Source organism: Macrotis lagotis, chromosome X (genome assembly GCF_037893015.1).
Source record: "Macrotis lagotis isolate mMagLag1 chromosome X, bilby.v1.9.chrom.fasta, whole genome shotgun sequence".
NCBI classification, from domain to species: Eukaryota; Metazoa; Chordata; class Mammalia; order Peramelemorphia; family Peramelidae; genus Macrotis; species Macrotis lagotis.
The window spans coordinates 439,174,852-439,197,132 of NC_133666.1; the positions used below are offsets into that span (position 1 = coordinate 439,174,852).

Genomic DNA, 22,281 nt, shown 5'->3' on the forward strand with positions numbered 1-22,281 from the left:
TGTCTTTCACTGATTATACTTATAGTATACCATAAAAATTCAAGATTCAAGGACATGCCACAATTCAAATGAGATATTCCTTAACTTTTAATGATTTTAGTGAATTTCTTTTAAATTTTCTAGGTTGAATATCAAGATAACCTGGAAGAAAATCTACGCTTAGCTCAAGAATATCAGCAAACACTGAAAAAGTTCTTATCAGTAAAGGATTGCTATTTTAATCAATACAGTAAAAAGTTAATGATTGAAGCTGCCATTAGAGATAAGAAACAGGTATGAACTTTACTATGCTTAAAAATACAACTTATTTTATGATTATACTCTTTAAAAGTAGAATTAATTAAATCATGAGATCTATAATCTGATGGTAGATTTAGGGTATGACACACATGTTTGTGTGTGTGTGTGTGTGTGTGTGTGTGTGTGTGTGTGTGTATTTTAAACTTCTGGCAATCCATCCAAATTAAATTTTCGGTGAAACAGAAGTGGTAAAAATTAATTACATAATTGTCTTTGTATTCTAAGAATATCACATATTTTACATTTAATTAAATGTAATCTCTTGAAAATGATTTAATTAGTCTTGAGGTAGTGATCATTTTCATAGGGTTAATTATGTTCTCTCGGTTTCCTTTATGGTACAGTACCTAGATTAGTCTGTCAATCTTCTGTGTGTGTGTGTGTGTGTGTGTGTGTGTGTGTGTGTGTGTGTGTGTGTGTGTGTGACAGAGAGACAAGGGACAGGGAAGGGGAAGAAGGACTATCATTCAGATAAATGGCTCTGGTGGAAAGTACTGAACATTAGAGAGTGGGTTTCATCCCTAAAGTAAGAACCCAAGAAGGCCTTAGGAGTAAATAATAAGGTAAATAAGGAGAAAGTCCCAGAGAGAAACCTGAAGTGGGTGAGAGAGTCAGAGAGACATAGAGAGAAGCTGTGGAAGGGGAAAAGAAGAGAAGGGAAGAAAAACCAAATGAGAGGAAAGAGAGATGATTGTTTAGAAAGTTAAAGAGGAATTATTTTTTCTTCCCTCTGTTTACCTTGGTAATATTAGATATGATAATGCACTGGAGATTTTCAAGGTTCTCTGTGTAAATTTTTCAGCTCTTCATTATTTAGGTAGTGCAATGGATAGAACACTGGACTTGATATCAAGAAAACCTAAATTCAAAATTCCTTTCACCCTTACTAGCTGTGTGTTGATGGGTAAGTCACTATGCCTCTCTCAGATTCAGTTTCCTCATCTCTAGATTGGAGATAATAATAACATCTACCTCTCATATAGAGACTTTGTCTAGTGGAATGGGCAGATGAGAACAATTTGCTCCTATGGTCATGAAGGTGGTGCTATATCGACACAGAGATGACTAGAGAAAATTCAAGAAAGAACATTTGTATCTTCAGAAATTTTCACTTATCTAGTAAATTGCCATGGTTCTCAAACAATTCAACAGGTTTCAAAGAAATCCAATGATGTATCAGTGGAACGTTATTCTACTTCACTTCAAGCTTTTGTCATTGTTATTGTGGTTGAAAACATCCTGTTTGTTACTAAAATTTGGGGGAAATGAAACAATGGCAAAATAATATTGCTTTTTTACAGTCAGAAAGAAATGAAAATTCAAATACATGTAGATTAGGGATTAGTTTGTACAAAAACTTCCCAGCTAAAAAAAGTATACTTATATGAATATAATTACTCTTATATGAAGAGCAGATTTACAATTTTAAGAGAAATTGTTTTAATTATGTTTTAACTAATAACATAGTTATTAACTATGATATTGAAATTACTTTGATCTTTTTCCTTTTTGACAAGTGAAAGGGGAATGTGGTAAACACAATAGGTATTATTTGACAGATTATTTAATATGTACACACCACATATTACTGTGGACTAATAGGCAGTCTATATGAGGAGTTTGGGTTTTACATTTGGGATCCTTCAAGTCATTTTTGGCATATCTGTTTAATGGAAACTTTTAAAGATTTATTTGTACATCTCCTCATTTTTCATTTACATCCTTCAGTTAGGAGGTCATTAAGTGCAGCCTGCCCTTGTCAGTGTCATGTTGGATCAATTTGCAGCAATGGACAGAGAGGCCTTATTGATGCCATTAAATCTGTCAAGGAAGAATCATACTACATTAGTTTCTAATGCACTTCTTACAGGATGGAATCTGACCATTAAAAATGAGAAGAATCTCTAGTTCTTTAGTCTTTTATCTAATCTAGTTTTGAATGTTAAAGTACATTATATTCTTCCGGATTTTCTTGTCACACAATTCTATAGTTTAATAGATCTCCCCTTCAGGAATCTTTCCTCTTCTATTTTACCTACATTTGCTCTTTCTTAGCATAATTCCATTGTTTCTAGATATGTATACTCTAAGTAGGCTAAATACTTTTTTCTTTTTAATAATAAACTTCCTAGGAATTATTTTCCCCTTTCCACAATCTTCTTTGCTAAGCCAATTTGCATTTATTTAACCTTTCTTCACATTTTAGTGGAATAGATCAATGGAAAAAGGAATTTTGTACTCTCAGTGATAGTCTATTTTGATACCTTTATAGCCTATGTACTTTTTTTTCATCTCCTCCCATCAATTGTCTATAGGATTCACTCATACTGGAGTCTTCCTTTAGATATTTTTGATATGGAAATCATGCATGACTAAACCAGAACCTTTACCAAACATATATTCCTATAATGTTGCTTAGTATAACACTAATTTAAACCAAGTAAAACTCTCTTAAATAATACAATTGGCAATATATCACATCTTACTAACATTCATGATCTTTGATGAATCAGCTCCTTTCAACTATATATATCATCATCTGGAAAATATGTTCTTTTTCCATTTGTTTTCTTCCTGTATGGATAGTTAGGTTGAATTATTTTGATGGTTCTAGGGCTAGAGGCAAAAGTAGAATATCATCCTCAAAAATGTTCCTCTGGAATACCTCACCATCTATACAGAATCCTTCCATTTAAACTTGGTCCTGGACATTCTCTAAACAGTGGCAAATACCTTTGGAAATTACTTCCAAATAGTTCCTCCTGTTGTATATATGACTTGCTTGATGTCAAAAGTCACAACCTCTTTCAATAAAATAATCTATTGTTAAATCTTTCAAGAAATCCACGCTAGGACATCAACAACCTATTAGTTAGGTTAAATATTAGGTTTAAATGTATGCACTCATATATTATTGAGCAGCTAATCAAAGATGACTTATTAAGTCCCAATATAGCAAGGACACACAGCAAGGCTACCCTGATTCTATAATACCTCTCCCTAACTCCATCTCCATATGGAAACATATCTCCTTCAAAAGGACAGGGTATGGTGGTCTTCAGATATCATCCAAGTCTAAGGGGACTGGAGTCCATAAAGTTGTGACTTTTTATGCCCATAGATAACGAGAAAACTGAGTCAAGGGAAGCAGTTCCTACCGACAGTTTTGTATCCTTTAAGAGTAAATGAATTCCTTTTGGGGTGCAGAAGGAACCCTGATAGATTTTGGTCCAACTACAATATTGGAAATATCTTGCATGAGAAACTTTAAAGCAAGATTTTTCTTCACTGACTCCATTTTTTAAAAGCTAGTAAAGAATAAACACAGAAAGAAATGTTATTTTCTATATGATGAAGTCAATTGTATTACTGTAAAGATGAGGCCTTTCGTAGAATGGTTAGCATTATAGTTCCCTTCTTTTAGCTTCATCAAGATGCCATTTAAAAATATCAATTATTTTCAAATAATTTAATTGAGTTACAAAAGTGTTGATAGTCACATTTTCTTGTGTTTGGAACTTTCTCTCTTTTAGAAATCTATCCCTCAATGCTCTTACAATCATATTGCTTCTATCACAAATCTTCCCTGTTGTGTTCTCATTCTATTCCAGACACACTCCTCAACCTTGTTTCTTTGAAAACCATTTCTCTCTTCATATGGCACAGCTGAAATTATGCATTTTAGTTAAAATGTTTTGATGGGCAAAAAAAAGTTATAAAATTGTTATATATGTGTGTCTATATCTATCTATCTATCTATCTATCTATCTATCTATCTATCTATCTATCTATCTATCTGTCTGTCTATCATCTATCTATCTCTTTTCCCTTCCCTCCCTCATCTTTTGTTTGTTTCTGTACAATTTCACATAGAAAGATCTTCAAATTGATCTGAATTATTAGGTTTTCTCATCAAATTTGTATATTTGTTTTTTTTCTTTTTCTACAACTTACAGTGTTATAAAGTGTTGCTGTTCATCTTTCCAAGATCTTTGGTAAGATTTTTATAAATGAGTTTATATTCTATATTGGCTTTGTCACCACTTGGTAAGATGATGAAATATTTTTTGGCCAAGGCAATTTCTAGGCTCTTTGGATCTCTTTATTTTTTTGGCTTATTTTCTTAGGAAAAGGTGACAATTTGAGTTCTTTTATCCATTTTATGTTTTTCAATGTAAAGAGCCTATTTACATAGTTCACTTTGAAAATATTTTAATTATGCATGCGATTTCTCATTTTTATTTTTTAATTTGGTATTGATTTTGATCGCCTTTTAACTAGTTGATAGTTTGACTACACACAGACAGCTGATTCAGAAGTGACTTCCAAATCAATAACAATTTTTGTCTTGTTTCTTAAAATATAAGGAATTTATTTGTATATGTGGTAGAACTTGTTACTTATCACATCTAACATTTTCTGACTCTTCTATTCAAAGAATATTTTCAAAGTTTATACTCATGAAGCTATTATATTTTCTTCAAGACTGTGTCCTCATTTGTTGTTACTGCTGAACCATGTTTTTAATGTATTTTTCACTGTCATTAGTCAATAAACATTTATTTAAATATCTGCTACATTCAAAGTACTGTGCAAAATGTTGAGGTTACATAAATAAAAAAGGATAGTCTCTGTCTTCCTTATGCCTATCTTTTTCATTTATGTCATCAAATATTAAAATATATCTTGATTTAATTTAGAGGGCAGCTTTACCAGTTCTCTATAAAATTTTTTTAACTTCCTCATCTTCTACAAGAGATGTTGGATCAAGGCTGGAATTATTTCCATGATAGCAATTCAATTCAAATTAATATGCCTTTCATATTCATGCCAAATTAACAAGAGTATTTCTCATGAAACTATGCTTGTTATTGCTTTTTGGCCAAATTAAAAAAAAAACAAACCTCATATCCTGGGTACTTCCTGGAAAGTCTATGAGCCATTTTTTCACTCTCCTTTTTGTCTTCAGGTTTCATTTATAGTGAAAATGGAAAGTTTTATGCATTTAGAAATAAGAGAACTTGGATTTGATTCTCAGATCTTCTGCCTATTAATGATGATGATGATGATGTTTGTCCTTCATTCCCAAAGAAGACCATGACATCAGGGAGGTGATGTCATGACAAGCACATGAATTGAATTTGAGTGAGGGGTTGCTGTGCTAAATCACAGTCTCACTTTTACCTCCAGAGCCATGTGGGTCCAGTGGCCAGATATGAATCAGGATGACTGAAGATGGCCCTGAATGCCAGACAATCAGGGGTAAGTGACTTGCCCAAAGTCACACAACCAGTAAGTGTCAAGGGGGTCTTAGGCTAGATTTGTCATTTTTCTTTTCTATCATCTTAACCAATCTGATGATTATGAGATGGTATCTCAGAGTTGTTTTAGTTTGCATTTTTCTCTTTTTTAGTAATGTGCTGTATTTTTTCATAAAATTATTGATAGATTTGATTTCTTCTTTTGAAAACTGACTGTTCATAACTTTTCACCATTTTTATCAATTGAGAATGGCTTTTGTCTGCATAAATTTGACTTAGTATCCTATTTATTTGAAATATGAGACCTTTATCAGAAAATTTTGTTATAAACATTTTCTTTCTGTTTCGTGCTTACCTTTTAATTTTGGCTGCATTGTTTTTCATTTTTTTTTGCACAATTTAACTTCCATGATCCTCTCTGTCTCTTCTTTGGTCAATGAATTTTTCCTGCCAGGCAGTTTTATTTTATCTTTTTCATATTCTATTAATTTACTTATGATAGCAACTTTTATGCCTAAAACATGTACCGATTTTAAGCTTTTCTTAGTATGTGGTGTGAGATCCTTATCTATGCTTAGTTTTTGCCAAAATTTTTTCTGTCTTTCCTAGAAAATTTTGAAAAATAGTATGTCTTGTCTCAATGACTGGAATTATTTGTTTATGAAATACTAGATTAAAGTGTCTCTTACTTTTGTATATTTTATATTAATCTGTTCTAGTTATCAGCAACTTTAATTTTTATCCACTAACAGAGTATTTTGATACTATTTAGTTTGAGATTTGGTACTGTTTGGTTCCCTTTATTTTTTATGGACTCCCTTGTTATTTTTGAATTTTAGCTCCAATATATGAATTTTATTATCATTTTTTCTAGCTCATAACATAATTCTTTGTTATTTGATTGGCACAGCACTAAATTAGCAAATTAGTTTAGGCAGTATTTTTTTTAGGTTTTTTGCAAGGCAAACGGGGTTAAGTGGCTTGCCCAAGGCCACACAGCTAGGTAATTATTAAGTATCTGAGACCAGATTTGAACCCAGGTACTCCTGACTCCAGGGCCAGTGCTTTATCCACTACACCACCTAGCTGCCCCTAGTTTAGGTAGTATTGCCATCTTTATTATATTGGCTCAATCCATCCATGAATAATTAATATTCCTCCAGTTTTTAAGATCTGTTTTTGTGTGGAAAAGTCATTATTTTCCTATAGTTCCTTTGTGAATGATGACAGATAAACTCCCAATATTGAGAATTATAAATCTGCAGTTATAAATCAAATTTCTCTTTCTCTGTTTTTCTTCTTGCTGGGTTTTGTTGGTTTCATTTAGAAATGTTGATGAATTATACAAGCTTATTTCATATCAAGTAACTTGTGAAAATTGTTCATTTTTTCAGTCAGGGTTTTATTTGATTCTCTAGATTTCTCTAAGATTACCATCATTTCATCTATCAAAAGTGATAGCTTTGTTTCTTTTTTTCCCCTTTGATTATTCTTTCACTTTCTTTTTCTTACTAATTACTATAGAAAGCAATTCTAATATAATATTGAATAATTATTATGAGAATAGACATCCCTGCTTCATCTCTGAATCTATTGGAAAGATTTCTAGCTTATTCCCCCTCATAGATAATGCTTGCTTGTCATTTAGATTATCATTTTAGGAAAAACTCCCATCCCCCCCATTTTTAATAGGAATGGGTGTTGTAAAGAGCTTTTTCTGCATCTATTGATATAATCATATGGTTTTTGTCATTTTTGTTAATAATATGGGCAATCATGCTTATAGTTTTCCTGAGATTGATCTAACCCTGCATTTCTGATGTAAATTAAATCTGGTCATAATATATAATCTTTGTGATATATTATTGTAATTTCTTTGCTAATTTTTATTTAAAATTTTTTACTTGAATATTTATTAGGGAAATTGGTGTATAGTTTTCTTTCTCTGCATTTTCCTAGTTTAGGTATCAAGACTATAGTAGAGTCATAGAAGGAATTTATTAGAATTCCTTCCTTACTTCTTTTAAAAAATAGTTTATATAGTACTGGAATTAATTGTTATTTAAATGTTTTGTAGAACTTATTTGTGAATATATATATAGTCCTATTTTTATTTTTAATTTAGTCAATTAGTCATATCTGACTCTTTGTGACTTCCATTTGACATTTTCTTGGCAAAGATTCTAGAGTAGTTTGGTATTTCCATCTATAATTCATTATAAGATTAGGAAACAGGATTAAGTGACTTGCCCAAGATCATGCAGGTAGTAAGTATCTGGGACCAGATTTGAATTTACATCCTCTCAACTCCAAGGTTGATACTATTAACTGTGCCACCTGGATGTTCCAAATAATCTTCTTTTTTTAATCTGCCTATAAGGCCCCTTATTGAATAAACTTTATTGCATTATGGTCCCAAAAGGGTGCATTTAATGCTTCTGCCTTTCTGAGTTTGTGAGGTTTTTACACTTTCATACATGTTCAGTTTTGTGAAAATGTTATGCACAGCTGGGAAGTAAGTATACATCTATTTATTTTCAATCAATATTTTATAGAGGCCTATCATATCTAACTTTAAAAAAATTCTATTTGTTCCCTTAACTTTTTAAAAATTTATTTTATAGTTAGATTTAACTTATACTTAGTATGGTTTACTGCTGATTTTATTTAATTTATTTAATTTATTAATTTATTTAATTTTATTTAATTTATTTAACTTTTCCTTCAAGGATTTTGAATGAATATGCCATTTGATATATATGTGTTCAGTATAATACTAATTTGATATTTAGAGTACATTTTAACAAAATGTAGTTTTCCTCAATATCTTTTTCAATTATATCTGGTTTTTACTTTTGCTTTGTCTGAGATCAAGATTTTTACCCTTGCCTTTTTTAACTTCAGCTGAACATAACAATTTCTGTTCTAACCCTTTATTTTGACTCTTTCTCTAGGTTTTCCCATTTCAAGAATGTCTTTTTGTTGTTATTGTTGTTTGCAAGGTAATGGGGTTAAGAGACTTGCCCAAGGTCACACAGCTAGGTAATTATTATATATCTGAGAGTGGATTTGCATTCAGGTCTTCCTGACTCCAGAGCTGCACCACCTAGCTGCCCCTCAGATATAAATCCTATGAATAGCATATTGTTGGATTCTGGTTCTAATCCATTCTGCTATTCTCTTCTGTTTTATGGGTGAATTTATTCCATTTACAGTCACAGTTATGATTGCTAACTTTTTGTTTCCCTTGATTCTCTTCTGTTTTTCTCATTTTTACCCAGTTCCTTCTTCAAGTCTGCTTTGCTTCTGACCATTGCCTTCCTTGATCTACCCTTTCTCTTAACCTCTCCCCTTCTTACTAAGATGAATATTTAAACTATCTACATGTGCATATTTGCTCTTCTGTTGTTCATTAAGTAAAGGTGGGATGACTTGTTAAGGTAAGAGCTATTATGAAGATCACTTTGACAGTTGAGCAGTGGATGAAATGGAAAAGGGACAATAGTGACAAGGAGACTAGTTGTCCTACTTGTCTGATCATTTTTTTTTCCTTTAAAGTTAACTATAACCTACCAACTATGCATAGGTATACTCTAGACCTCTATCCTTGCTCCACTATTCCTTTTTACTTCTCCATACTCCTCACAATCTTCTCCTCTTCCCTTCCTCCTTTCTTAATCTTCTCAACTCCCATTCTTTGAGCTACCATTTCTATTAAGATGACTCCCAAATTTAACTCCTGTTTACAATCTCTCTCTTGAACATTCATTTGCACTTGACATATCAACCTAGATATTTCATAGCCCCCTCAGCAGCATATTCAAATAAGAATTCATTTTCTTTTGCCTAAAACTACCCCTCCTCCTATTTCTCTATTTTAGTTGAGGGCAATACTGTGCTTGCAGTTTTAATGGGGGTCTGGTGTATTCACAGACCCTATCAGTTTGCTCAGCTGATTCAGTCTCTTTATGTGAAGGACACTAGGGAGTTTGGTTCCAAGAGAATTGTGATGATGTATAAGAGTGATGCCTTGAAGAGACTATGGAGCATGCATGGACATTCTGTACTGATCATGGTTGGCTAACCATGTGTTTGAATTACCAGGATAAAAAATTATGAGCAAGTAAATTTGCACCACACATTTAGCAGCTAGAGACAAAGCTTTAAATTTTTTAAAGACTGTAATGAAAACAGGTGCAGATGCTAAAGGGGGGGTGATGATGCTGATGAAGGTGGAGACCTACATTCTGTGATTGGTAAATATATTCTCTGACCCAGGGATTTCACAGGAAAATTAGGGTCAAAAGACATGAGATGGAGAGTGAAAATGAGAATGTGGCTTTAGAATCCATGGAAGAGAAGGGAAGAAATGAACATTTGTTAAGCACCTACCATGTACTAAGTGTAAATATTATCTCTTTTGATCTTCATAATAACTGTGTAAGAAGTAGGTGCTATTCTTATCTCCTTTTTACAATTTAGGAAATTGAGGCAAACAAAAATTAGGTGACTTGCCCAAGATTGCAAAGATTGTTTAGTGACTGAGGCCAGATTTGGCCTCAGGATTTCACCACTCCAGGACCATTGCTGTTTTTACTGTATTACGTAGTTATTGCTTCAAAGTAAAAATGTCCAAGGTTTATTCTATTACTCCCTCCCCTTGCTCCCAGGTGATTTCCTCCAAAGAGAGAATTGGGAGAATGAGTTTTCACTACCAAAGAACAGAGCAGATACAAGAGATATCTAAATAGTAATGTGATGAGATAATACAGTGGTGATTAAGGATTAATTTCAATAGAACCAAGGCAGAGATGTCTCTATGGCAGAATTCTTGTTTTTGGGGACTCTAGATATTTTAGTAAATACAGTCAATTAAGTTAGATGCTCTTAGTGGGGAATACCCTTTGTTCCTTTTTTAGATGGCTAAGATACAATTATATGTGTCTAGACCATAAAAATGATTTTCCCTTGCAGTCTCTTGAATTATAGAAGTTTGTTAATTGAGGTCTAGAAGAGAGGAAGTGAAGTTCCTAAAGGAAATAGATTTGTTAAATTGGATCTACAGACTTCTTCCCTCATGGCCTGCAACTCCCTGTCCAGCAAGAGGTAGGGCAATAGATCCTACCTTTTGGGTAAAACCTCACTTGAATGATGTCAACTTTTTATAGGTATGGGTTCCTCCCCCTTTACCACACAACTAAAAAGGTATAGACAGATCAACTGGTGAAATTTATGTAAGAGATTAGGACAGTACTATCACTGTAGCATTAAGTGATCCAGTAGAGAGGGCACTGGGTCAGGAGATAGGATACTAGAATTCAAACCTGACTTCAGAAATGTACTAGCTCTGTGACTTTGGACAAGTCACTTAACTTCTGTTTGCCTCAATTTTCTCAACTATAATATGGAAACAATAATAAAAATTACTGCCTGTGGTTATTATAAAAATCAAATGGAATAATATTTGTAAATTGCTTAGAATGGTCCCTGGCACACTTAGATGCCAGCCATTATTGTTATTGTTAGTTATTATTATTATAACAGTGTCAGTCAGGGTGAATATGACTCTTAATTTCAAATAGATATCATTAATATTTCAGGAGAAGGCATGGAAGACAGTAATTCCCAGTCTCAAGAATTTTTTTTGGTTATAGCTTCTGAAATAAAGGATTGAATAGAAAATAGTCTATCACTTTGTGTGATACTATCTATGTGTGCATTTGTAAAAACTGTACTGTGAAATTCAGTATGATCAATAGGGGTCCTTCAATCTAAACCTAAGGTATCCCATATATGCCTCTGGATATAAGAGGATATTGATTGCTAGCAGCTAAGCTATTAATATAGTGAGAGACCCCAACAGGTTCTTCAGTGTATCCTAGTTTTCAAAGGAAAATCTAAATGGCAGAGCATCATGAAAAGTGGCATTATAAATTCTTTGGAGTCACTACCTACTCAGGTTTATTTGACATTTTCTATATGGATTATTACAGATAGGCCTAAATGGAAACCCTTGGAAATGTACTTAACACCAAGAAATTTTGAGTTTACAAAAGGAGGTTTTCCAATTTGGGTACCTCATATCCCTGAAATGAGGGTTGTCTTATAATCATCTTAATAGTACAGGTTGGTAGATAGAGTATTGGTCAGGAGTCAGAAGGATCTGAGTTTAAATCCAACCTCAGATACTTCCTAGCTATGTGACCATGGGTAAATCACTTACTTGTTTTTCTAGTTTCCTCATCTGTAAAATGAGTTGGAGAAGGAAATGATAAACTACTTAAGTAACTTTGCCAAGGAAACCCCAAATATAGTAGGACATGACCCATCAATAACAAAATAGATTTAAATGGTAGAACTTTAAGACCTTGTTGTTAAGGGATGTTTGATTTAGGTTTAATATATCCTGCCTATCTTTGTATCAATTGAATCTGTTTTCCTAAAATCCAATCCAGTTAATTCAATAACTATCTAATTAATATCAAATTCCTCCCAATGTACAATCCCTGAACTCAAGGACCTTACAATCTTTTTTGGAGGAGACAACCCACAAGAGGAAATAGAAAAGCAGCTGATGGAGTGAAGACCAGAGATTACATAATGCAAGGACCTCTTGTTTGGTGGAGTTAAAATGTAGATGTTGAGCCATTATAAAGGAAGACATTGGGAAGAATTTGATACTTCTCCTCCAGTCCTGCATACTAGTCTGTGCCTATATTTCTGCTTTTATATCACAAACTCCTGAAGGAACTTTTGGTCAGATTTCCTAGTAGTCAGTTCCTCTCTGTTAGTGAGAATCAGATCTGGAAATGATGACCTCCATTATTTGTTTTCTCTATCTTTTGAATGATGAAATTAATAGTTAAGCAAATCAAAAAGTTATTACTTTTACTTTTGGCTGAGAGAATATGCCAATAGAAGTCAAGATTATTTTAGTCTCCCATGATTACTAATTCATACCTCTGTGTCATTCTCCTAAGCTCCCCAAATATTTTCTATTTCTGGCTAAGTGATCAATCAATAATGTTTCTACATTCACCCTGACGTAAATGCATTCCATCATGCTTCCTCCCTCTGGTTCCTGGATTTCCTCACTTGAACATATGCCAAAACATACACTATGTATTGAAAAGGATTCCTGCAGAAGGTGGAATTTGAGCTAGAATTGAGGAAGTAGAACATTACAGTCATGAAGGATGGAGAGCTAGGAATGAGTTGAAGCAAGAATGATGGGATGTTGAATCAGAGAGGGGAGTGGTGTAGGATGTCTAGGAAGGAAGGGAAGGGTCAAGTAGTAAAGGCTTTAGATATCAAACACAGGATTTTATATTTGATCCTGAAGATATTAGGGAGCCATTGGAGTTTATTGAGTAGAAGGATGACATGGTTAGACTTGTACTTAAGGAAAGCCAGCAGCTGAACAAAGGATGAATTGGAATGAGTAGAGATTTCAGACAGGGAGACCATATAGAAGGTTATTATCATAGTTCAAAGGATTCATAGAAGAGGTTATAGAAGAAGAAATAACAAGACTTGCCAACAGATTGAATATATGAGAGGAGTTGATGGCATTGAAGATATGAAGCTGGTGATTGGGTGGCTCCCTCGATAGTAATATGTATATTTGGACAATGAAAGGATTTTCTTTTGACCAGAAATAAAATAATAATAATATAATAATAAAATAAAATATAATAATATATAATAATGTAATATAATAATAATAATATAATAATAATCTGTTCTATCCAAGTTGAGTTTAAGATTGCTAAGCAATAATTAGTTCAAGTTGTTGAAGGGAGAATTGGTGATATGAAACTAGAACTCAGCAGAGAGTTTAATACTAAATACAAAAATATGGGAATCAATTGCAGAGATGATAGTTGGACTTATGGAAGCTGATGAGACTACTGAGAGTATAGAGATAGAAGAAGAAAAAAAGAAGTAGATTTGGGGGACACCATGATTAGTAAGGTTTAACATTGATGAAGATTTAGATAAGTCAATCAGGTTAAGAGGAGAACCACAGAGAGTCGATGTTATAAAAATCTAGAAAGAAGAGAATACACAGGAGAAAATTTTGATCTACAGCTATTACATTTGGTCATTAAAAGATCATGATGACTTGGGAGAGAATAGTTTCAGTTGAATGCTGGGTTTGAAAGATGGATGGCAGAGCATTTGAAAAACTTTGAATACAATGAGTATGGATGCCTTGATCAAGTTTAGCTGAGAAGGGGAAAAGAGATAAAGAATTGAGAGTTGGCAGAAATGGGAGCACTAAGAGCTTTTTTATTGTTTTTTGTTTTTGCTTTTTGTTTTTAGGTTGAGGTATAGAAGTGTTTATAGCCTAGAGGGATGAAGCCAAAAGATAGAAAAAAGATTGAAGATTAGAGACAAAGAGGCTGAGCAAAAGGGTTGATCTATTGGAGAAACTGGGATCTAGGATGTATGTAAAGGGGTTTTCTCTTATGAGGAAGAAATACTACCCCTTCAGGAGAGACAAGGTAGAGAAGGAGATAGTGGAATAATGTGAGATGAGAATGAAAGAACAGGGATCTCACTTTGAATGGCCTCAGTTTTTATTTTTTTTCAGAGAAGTATGAGGTTAGTTGCTGTGAAAATCTTGAGAAGGGATGAAAAGGTTTGGAATAGTTAGTGTGTGATGTGTAAAAATATTGCCTTGCTGTAGTGAGAGCCTGGAGAAGATCATGTAGCATTAATTTGTAAATGTATCTTTGTCAAGAATCTGTCATTACTATATTTTAAGCTATGGTTCATTGTTTCTCATTCCATTTTCAGTTCCTTTTCAGCTATTCACTTCTTGGTGTAGTTGATAGAGCACTGGCCTTGGAGTCAGGAGGATGGGAGTTCAAATCCATCCTCAGACACTGGACACCACTGGACACCAATTCATGTGCTTATCATGGCATCATCTCCTTGATGTCATGGTTTTCAAGAATGAAGGACAAATATCATCACTAACTTGTATTAATGTGATCCATCATTTGTCTTCAGTGGTTTATATGGTCTGTATGACTTTGAGTTCTAGTCTTTTCCCCAAGATTTCTTAATCATTGGTAAATTTTTAGGGGTTTTTTTTAGGTTCTTGCAAGGCAATGGGGTTAAGTGATCTACCCAAGGTCACACAGCTAAGTACTTATTAAGTGTCTGAGGCCAGATTTGAACTCAGGTATTCCTGACTCCAGGACTGGTACTCTAGCCACTGTGCCACCTAGCTTCCCCGTAAATTTTTTAAAGTATATTTTGGTAGGGTCATTTTTGCCCACATTGAATTACCAGAAGTTAATAGCAGTTATTCATTTTGATAAAACAGGGGAGGTACTCAGAATGAAGCATTTATTAAATACACTCTTTGTGTAAAGCTTTGGAGATACAAATAAGAGAATAAAATAATCCCTGCCCTCAAGGAGCTCAGGTTCATTTTTTTTCCAAGATGATGGGGTTAAGTGACTTGGCCAAAGTCATACAGTTAGGTAATTATTAGGTATCAGACTACTTCCTATTTTTCTTTGGGGTTTTGCTCATAGATTTTTTGAATCTTTTTTTCCCTCTTCTGAGTTTGGGTCTTGATATTCCCTGTCACCATAAAAGCTATCTATACTTGTTTTTTGTTCATCTTTTTTGTCCTTTTATTCTTTCTTTTAAATCTAAACTCTTCTTCTGGAGTGGAAGAGGCTTTGTTGTGCCAGGTACAGCAGGTCCTATCTCATTGCCCAGTGCTGCACTGATGTTGCTCTGAGGTCCACGAGAGACCCTCTTGTTTTGCACCGCATTGAGGAGGTGGAGTGCTAGCTGGCATTTATTTCTAAAGGCCATAGGGATCTGGCTGCTTACCTGGTGCTGAGCCATTGTCCTAGTGCTTGGGTCTTGTGTGTGCTGAGGCTGGTGGAGTGTTTCTATATTTCCTTGAGTCTATACTGAAGTTCTTGGAGCTCTGGCTCCTGAAGGCTGCCTATTTTCCTGGGGCTTTGTTGAGGTATATGGCAAGGGCCTGGCATTGACAACTGCCTGTTTGCTTGGGTATCCATAGACTTGATGTCTCCCTATTTACCTGATGCTTTGCTGAAGTAGAGACAACCTGGAGCTTGTCTGCTTGCTCAAGGCTATACTAAAACCCATGGTGGCTCTTGGAGTAGGAGTCTTGCTCATTTTCCTGGCTACAATAAGTCACACGGTGAGGGGGGGGGTGCATTCTGGTGATGATCTTTGCCTGTTCCACTACACTGAGGCTCAGGACTCCCACTGATTTCCTTAGATGGGGCTTATTGGTGGGACATTTCCTCTCCTGTACATGCTGCCCTAATCCCTTTTGACCTGTATAAGGCTTTTCTTGCCCATCTTTCAAGTTTCTTGAGCTAAAAGATTCTTTCACCTTATATTTTTACTTGTTCTGCTGTTCTAGGATTTGTTTGGGGTACTATTTTATGGTTATTTGGAGGCAAATATAGAAGAGTTATGGAGATTTACTGCTTACTCTGCCATCCTGGCTTCCAGGAGCTTACATTCTAATGGAGAAAAATGTATGTGGAAGGCTTTAGCTATCAGTCATATGAGAGGTCCCATGATATCCTTGGGGCATAATGTTTGCCTTTCATTCCCAAAGAAGATCACAACATCAGGAAGGTAATGCCATGACAAGCACATGAACTGGATCTGAGTGAGGGGGGCTGTGCTAAGTCACCAGCTCACTTTCTCCTCCAGAGTCATCTGAGTTCAGTGGCTAGATAGTAATCAGGATGCCTGGAGATGACCCTGGATGTGAGGAAATTATGGTTAAGTGACTTGCCCAAGTTCATACAACTAGGGCTGAGGCTGGATTCAAACTCCTGTCCTCTTTACCATCTAGCTGTCCACCTTAGGGCACAGTAGCTAAACAGATGCTTCTTCCTTAATGTCATTTCTACTAAGATCATATTATTTTTGATGTTAAACCAACAACATACTTTCTTAAAAATATATTCTCAGAGACAATAAATAACTTCTTCTGTTCCCATGAGCAGAGAATCCCCAACAGTATACACACTCTCTTAGATCTCCCTTATATTATGCTACCTAAATTAGGTCCTAATCCCTAAGGATTCATTGGAACTTAACAGTGGTTGTTGATCCTGATAGTGATTAAAACCACAAGTTAAATATACCTAAGGCCAGAGATGAACTGGAATATTGAGTGTACTGGGTTCGAGATTTGACTTGTGGTTTCATTATAGTCTCACAGAAACCTAAGGGCTCCTTAATCTCTACTGCTGTGGCATTCCCTCTTCCTCCAAGAGAGGGCAGAGAAGCTAAGTATAGATGGACGTTTGTTCATTCTTTTGCCTATCCTATATGGGTCTATTGGAGCATCATTTCTTAACCAAAATGTTTCAGATTTTGTGTCAATAACTTGTTGTCTAATCCATCTTTGATAGTTTGTGAGTACATGTGGGAATCTCAGTGTTAAGGCAAAAACTAAACCAGTATCATTCAGAATTTGATGTTGTCACTAAACGACATATGCCCCCAAAGCATATTAGGTTTTTGGCCTTTCAGTTTAGATTCTTTGGATATTTGAAGAGGCTGTTGCTTGCTAATATTGCTGTCTTGCTTATGCCAGTCTCAATGTAAAGTTTTACAAGTATGAGAATTGTTCCTTGGCTTGATTTGGCACCTCCAATTTACAGGTACACTTATAATTCAGGATTCTAGCTTTCCTATTTATTATTGGCCCAAAGCGTTTGCTCAACGAGAGTCCTTTTTCTACCATACATGTAATAACAGTGTTGTAGCATTATATTTCTATGTTTACTATATTATTATATTATATGTTGTCCCTTTCTCTGAGGAGCTCATTAATCTTTATACCATCCCTGTGACATAAATAGGCAGCAGGTGGTGCATCTCTTTATCATAATGTGTATTTCTCCTACTGGGCTCAAAATTTCTACTTGAAACCCAAGGGGTGTAGGTAACATCTGAAAAAAAAAAGATTTCGTTGTTGTCTGTTTCTTAAGGCAGGAAAATTGAGAATTAAATTGAGCAAGATATTAGAGTTTCCGTCTAGAGCCATGGAACTCTGAATCACTATTTGGTGGTAGTAATTCCTACAAGATGAATTGTAGTCTTTCCTACTCCACTCCACTTCACTCCACTCCCCCAATTTTCCTACCCCCCATTTCCTCTCTCACTCTTACCTTCCTTCTGTCTCTAACTTTTCACCTTCTTCCCTCCTTCCCTCCTTCCTTTCCTTCCAACTTCCTATCTTAGACAGATACATTTGGTACATGAATTGCAACACATAATGGACATATTGACTTATAGAAAAATAATATTAATATATAATTAAATATAAATGATAATATAATTGACATTGATACTTAAAATAAATGAGACTATAAATTATAATTATTTGTAAATACCCAAGCCTTTGGACAAGAGGTAAATGTCTATATAAATAGATGAACTCGAAACTTATTGCTGAATGACCAATTGGAAAAGATTCACAATGCATGAATTACATCTGGATGTAAAGAAAGCCCCACCTTTAATCATCATTAAGGTCAAGAGAGATAAGATTGAACATTTTTCAGGCATTTATGTTCTTGAAACCAGAAATGTCTGGTGTATATAAACAGTTATAAGGAAGTGGAAGGATTTAATGTTGCCACTTGTTTTGTAAGATGGCCAAAAAGGTCTGCTAGTCTGGGATTCAACTGGTACTCATCTCGCTAAAGATATGAAGAATATCTTTGCAGAGACAAGAATAGATCAAATATTGAATCTCCCAGGAATAGCTCTTGATATTGCAATAATTAAGCCATTCAAGGTCCATTTGCACTTGGAAATCAATGACTACGTTGAAGACAGAAAGGAGAGAAATCAGTGAGGAAACATTGTGAAGCCTAGCCTACGAGAACTTATGGCTTGGGTGAAGAATTCATGGATTAAATCACTGACTTCTGAGTTGCTGAGGCAGTCTGAGCAGGATATATGAACAAGAAGTACTGATTTAAGAAAAGCTCTGTTGCTGGACACGAGAGAATGGGGTTAATGGTGTTACAGCAAATGGAGGCACGAGAAATTCAAGCCAGAATTCAGGGTTTAGAGAGTTATGACAATGTTCTAGAAGATAACATAATTGTATTTGAATAAATATAGATTATTTGTTTATGAATAAATTAATAAATATAGATTGGTATACCTGAAAAAAGATATCTCCTGAAAATAAGCCCTAATGAATCTTTTGGAACAAAAATTAATATAAGACCTGGTCATATTTTCAGAGAAATCTGGTAAAACTAATGGAATTGCATGGTGAAGATGGAAGCTCTAGAAATTATTTTGGAAACGAATAAGCAAAAAAAAAATTAGAAAGAACTGATGGAGATGAATCATGAGCCCCCAAATTTGTCTAAAATAATAAATTTTAGTGGTTGAAAAATAAAAATTCTTATAAAAATGTTGAGCAGAAATTAAAGTCATTTATCCAAGGGAGAAAAATACAAATCAGAGAAGTTATAAAGATTAGAAAATGTCCAAGAGCAAATGATCTTTTTTAGCTAGGAGCAAGATAAAACCTCCTCTTAAGACAAGAGAGGAGGTTCATTATAGTATTCTCTAAGATTTTAAGCATGTCCTTAGACAATATGTGAACAGTTTTCCATGTGTCTACTTTTTCCAAATTTTTCCTTTCCATCTCCTGAAGAGTTTTCTCTGTTAATATGTCTTTTCTCAAGAGTCTCTCTCAGGAACCATATTCCTTAATTCTTTTCACAGGTATGCTGAGTGGGGCTCAGCATTCTCTTTGCCAGTTAAGAGCCATATTGACCTCTGAATATGCAATAATTTACAAGACCACTCAAGTCTAAGGGGCAAGAGCCTGGAATTTGTCAGTAGTGGAATTAAAGTCCCCCCCCCCCAATCTGAAATATCCCTGATAAACTTAGAAAATATAGTGTTTGCTAAGGGATCTTCATGTTCTCAGGAAAAACTGAAGTCCTATGATATGATGATGATAGAGTTCAACTTTCTCTGTAACTGTATCAGAGCTCTATCACATCCTGCTTTATGATAGTATTTTGAACGTTATTTATTAACCATAGTTATTATTTAGTAGGAGTACATTATTGAACAAAAAGATTATAAAATTATTCAGTCAGTTCACCAATAGTGACTTATTAAAATGTTTCTGGGATAGAAGTTTTATTCTGAGAATAAGGAGCAGTTAGTCTTCTAGGGGCAACTTAATTTCTCTGAGACAACTATAAATAGAGTAGATGGGGGTTTGTGAGCATGTGGACCCAGAAAAAAGTTTGAGTGCCTCAATAAAACTATGACTTTTGAGGGAATTACAGAGACAAATAGGCTGATTGTTTTTGACAATTAAAATGTGATAGGTTATCTTTTTGAGCAAAGCTAAGAACACTGAATGTTAGGGGCAAAACTATAAATGCAATGAAAAGGATATATGCACAAATCATATGAGTACCTGTTAAAATAAAAAAAAATTACTAGATTTAGATGCACTTTCATTATTTTAAAGATTCTGCTCCAACTGGTTCTGGAGTCAGAAAGCTCTGTGTTCAGATATGATCTCTCACACTGACTGTGATCCTAAGCAAGCCATTTAACTTGTTTGCCTCAGTTTTCTAAACTCTAATTTATGGATAATAATATAAAACAATAATAATTAATAAATTTATAATAATAAACATGTGAATAAATATAATAAATAGTAACACCACCTCAAATATTTTTAAGTTTAGTAATTACTATATAAAGTATATAAATATATATTAAAATATATAGAGTATATAAATATATATTATTCCCTTTTCCTCCGATTGTAGATATCATTGTGGAGACCTTGTATGATTCTTGGATTTGACAGAATCAATACAATTTCTGTAACAAACAATTTCTAGAAGATTTCATCATTTAGAAGGAAAATAATTTATATTTTGACCTTTTCAAGGGCATCCTATATGATAGTGATGTAAAATCAAATAGAAATGCTAAGTCACTAAACTATACATAAGAATCTCTGTGTATGTATATATATATATATATATATATATATATAGAGAGAGAGAGAGAGAGAGAGAGAGAGAGACAGAGACTTAAAAAGTCATATATTAATATGATCTTGTTCTATTTTATGTTTGTTTATTTTGCTAAATATTTCTCAATTATATTTTAATCTGGTTCAGGCATCATTTGGAACTATCCCAAAGTATTTTAACACCTCTACTCTATGGAAGTGTTGAATTATATCAGTGAATATGAGGCTCCCTGTTTGCTTGATATTTTCTAGGTGACTTTTTATCAAGGAATATTGTGTGATTTTAATATATTTATCTTAAGCACCTTACTGAAGAAGACCCCTGTCAAGGCTGTTTTTTCTTTTGAATCAAATGGGTATTTTTGGGGCAATCAATCAATAAAATTCCACATTGGGAAATTATGCATTATCTTTTCTTTTACTAATCTGCATGACTATAAAATTGCAGTTGTTTAGAGAGGTACTTGGGAAAGCCCACCTATTCCTTTCATATATTTTCATCAAGAATACTCTTGATATACATATAGACTTTTTTTGTTACTTTTTCCTATATAATTAGGCAATACTGCTCATTATTTTCTATCATCCTCCACAGGGTTTTTAGATAGGAGTTTGTATTCTAAAGCATTGTCTTGGATTATTATATATCTTTACTTGTCCAGGAGTTCAACTGTATGCTGCCTATTATGACAACCTTGGATAGAAATTGTTTTCCATTGGTTAAACTTGTAGAAAAAAAATGATAATCAAGGTTAATATATTGGCCTTTTTCAGCATCACTGTGTTCTTTTATTAGGTCAGATTGAAATTGTTGCAATTATAGTGTGTCCTTTTCACCATTTTCCTTTTTCCTAATTTAATGTTGATTTTTACTTTTGCTCTAATTAGCCAGTGGTCTGATTGCACAGGCAGTTGATTTTGATTTGATTCCCCATCAGTATCCAGAATATAAAGAGAAATTTATAAGGATTCACAAAGAAGATTCACAATAAGATATTGCCAATATTTTTGGCAGGGTAGAATACTTCGTACTGTACTCACACATAATCATCTTACTTACGATTGGTTTATAAAGCACAATAACATGTTAGCTGCACTGTCCTAATTGCAAGCAATATTATGGGAAAGTAGTGGCCATCCTGTTTTCTTGATATGAAATACACCCTGTGAAATTCAAATAAATAAATACTATTTGGGTACATTATCATTTTATTGATAGCCACCAATTATTTCACTGAATTCAAAACATCTCATCTAAACAAGTTTTATCTCTGATAATAAAAGTATAAGCAGAAGAATTTTCCTTTTCTTTGCTGTAAAAAGGAGGGTAGCATTTCATCATGAGTTAAGTTATTGTGCTGCTAAGCTTGTGTCATTCTTAAAAATTCTCAGTATATACATGAAAAAAAGCTGAACTTAAAGATATCAGAGGATATAACCCTTGCATCTTGAAAGAATTCTTTGCACAGTATTTTATTTCTTTTAACCAAGTATTTCATAAGACTTTTAAAATCTGATTAATTTCATCATTATGAGAAAGTTTTTCATAGCATACCTCTTTTTCCAGAAAGTCAGGGTACTTATTCTTAACCATATTGAGGACATGTGTTTCTTCATAGTTCTGACTTGTGAGTATGTGGTTAATTGGCTATTTGT

The 22,281-nt window shown here is 33.9% G+C and overlaps 1 protein-coding gene across 5 annotated transcripts in view; it reads left to right on the top strand.

Annotated features, from left to right (window-relative positions):
• Nucleotides 1-22,281, top strand: part of CCDC178 (coiled-coil domain containing 178) — a 674,385-nt gene that overhangs the window by 460,330 nt on the left and 191,774 nt on the right. For all 5 annotated transcript variants that reach the window (XM_074201254.1, XM_074201258.1, XM_074201255.1 and 2 more), the window contains one exon: nucleotides 124-273. In XM_074201254.1, the coding sequence (XP_074057355.1) occupies nucleotides 124-273 (150 nt within the window). The remainder of the gene's footprint in view (nucleotides 1-123; nucleotides 274-22,281) is intronic.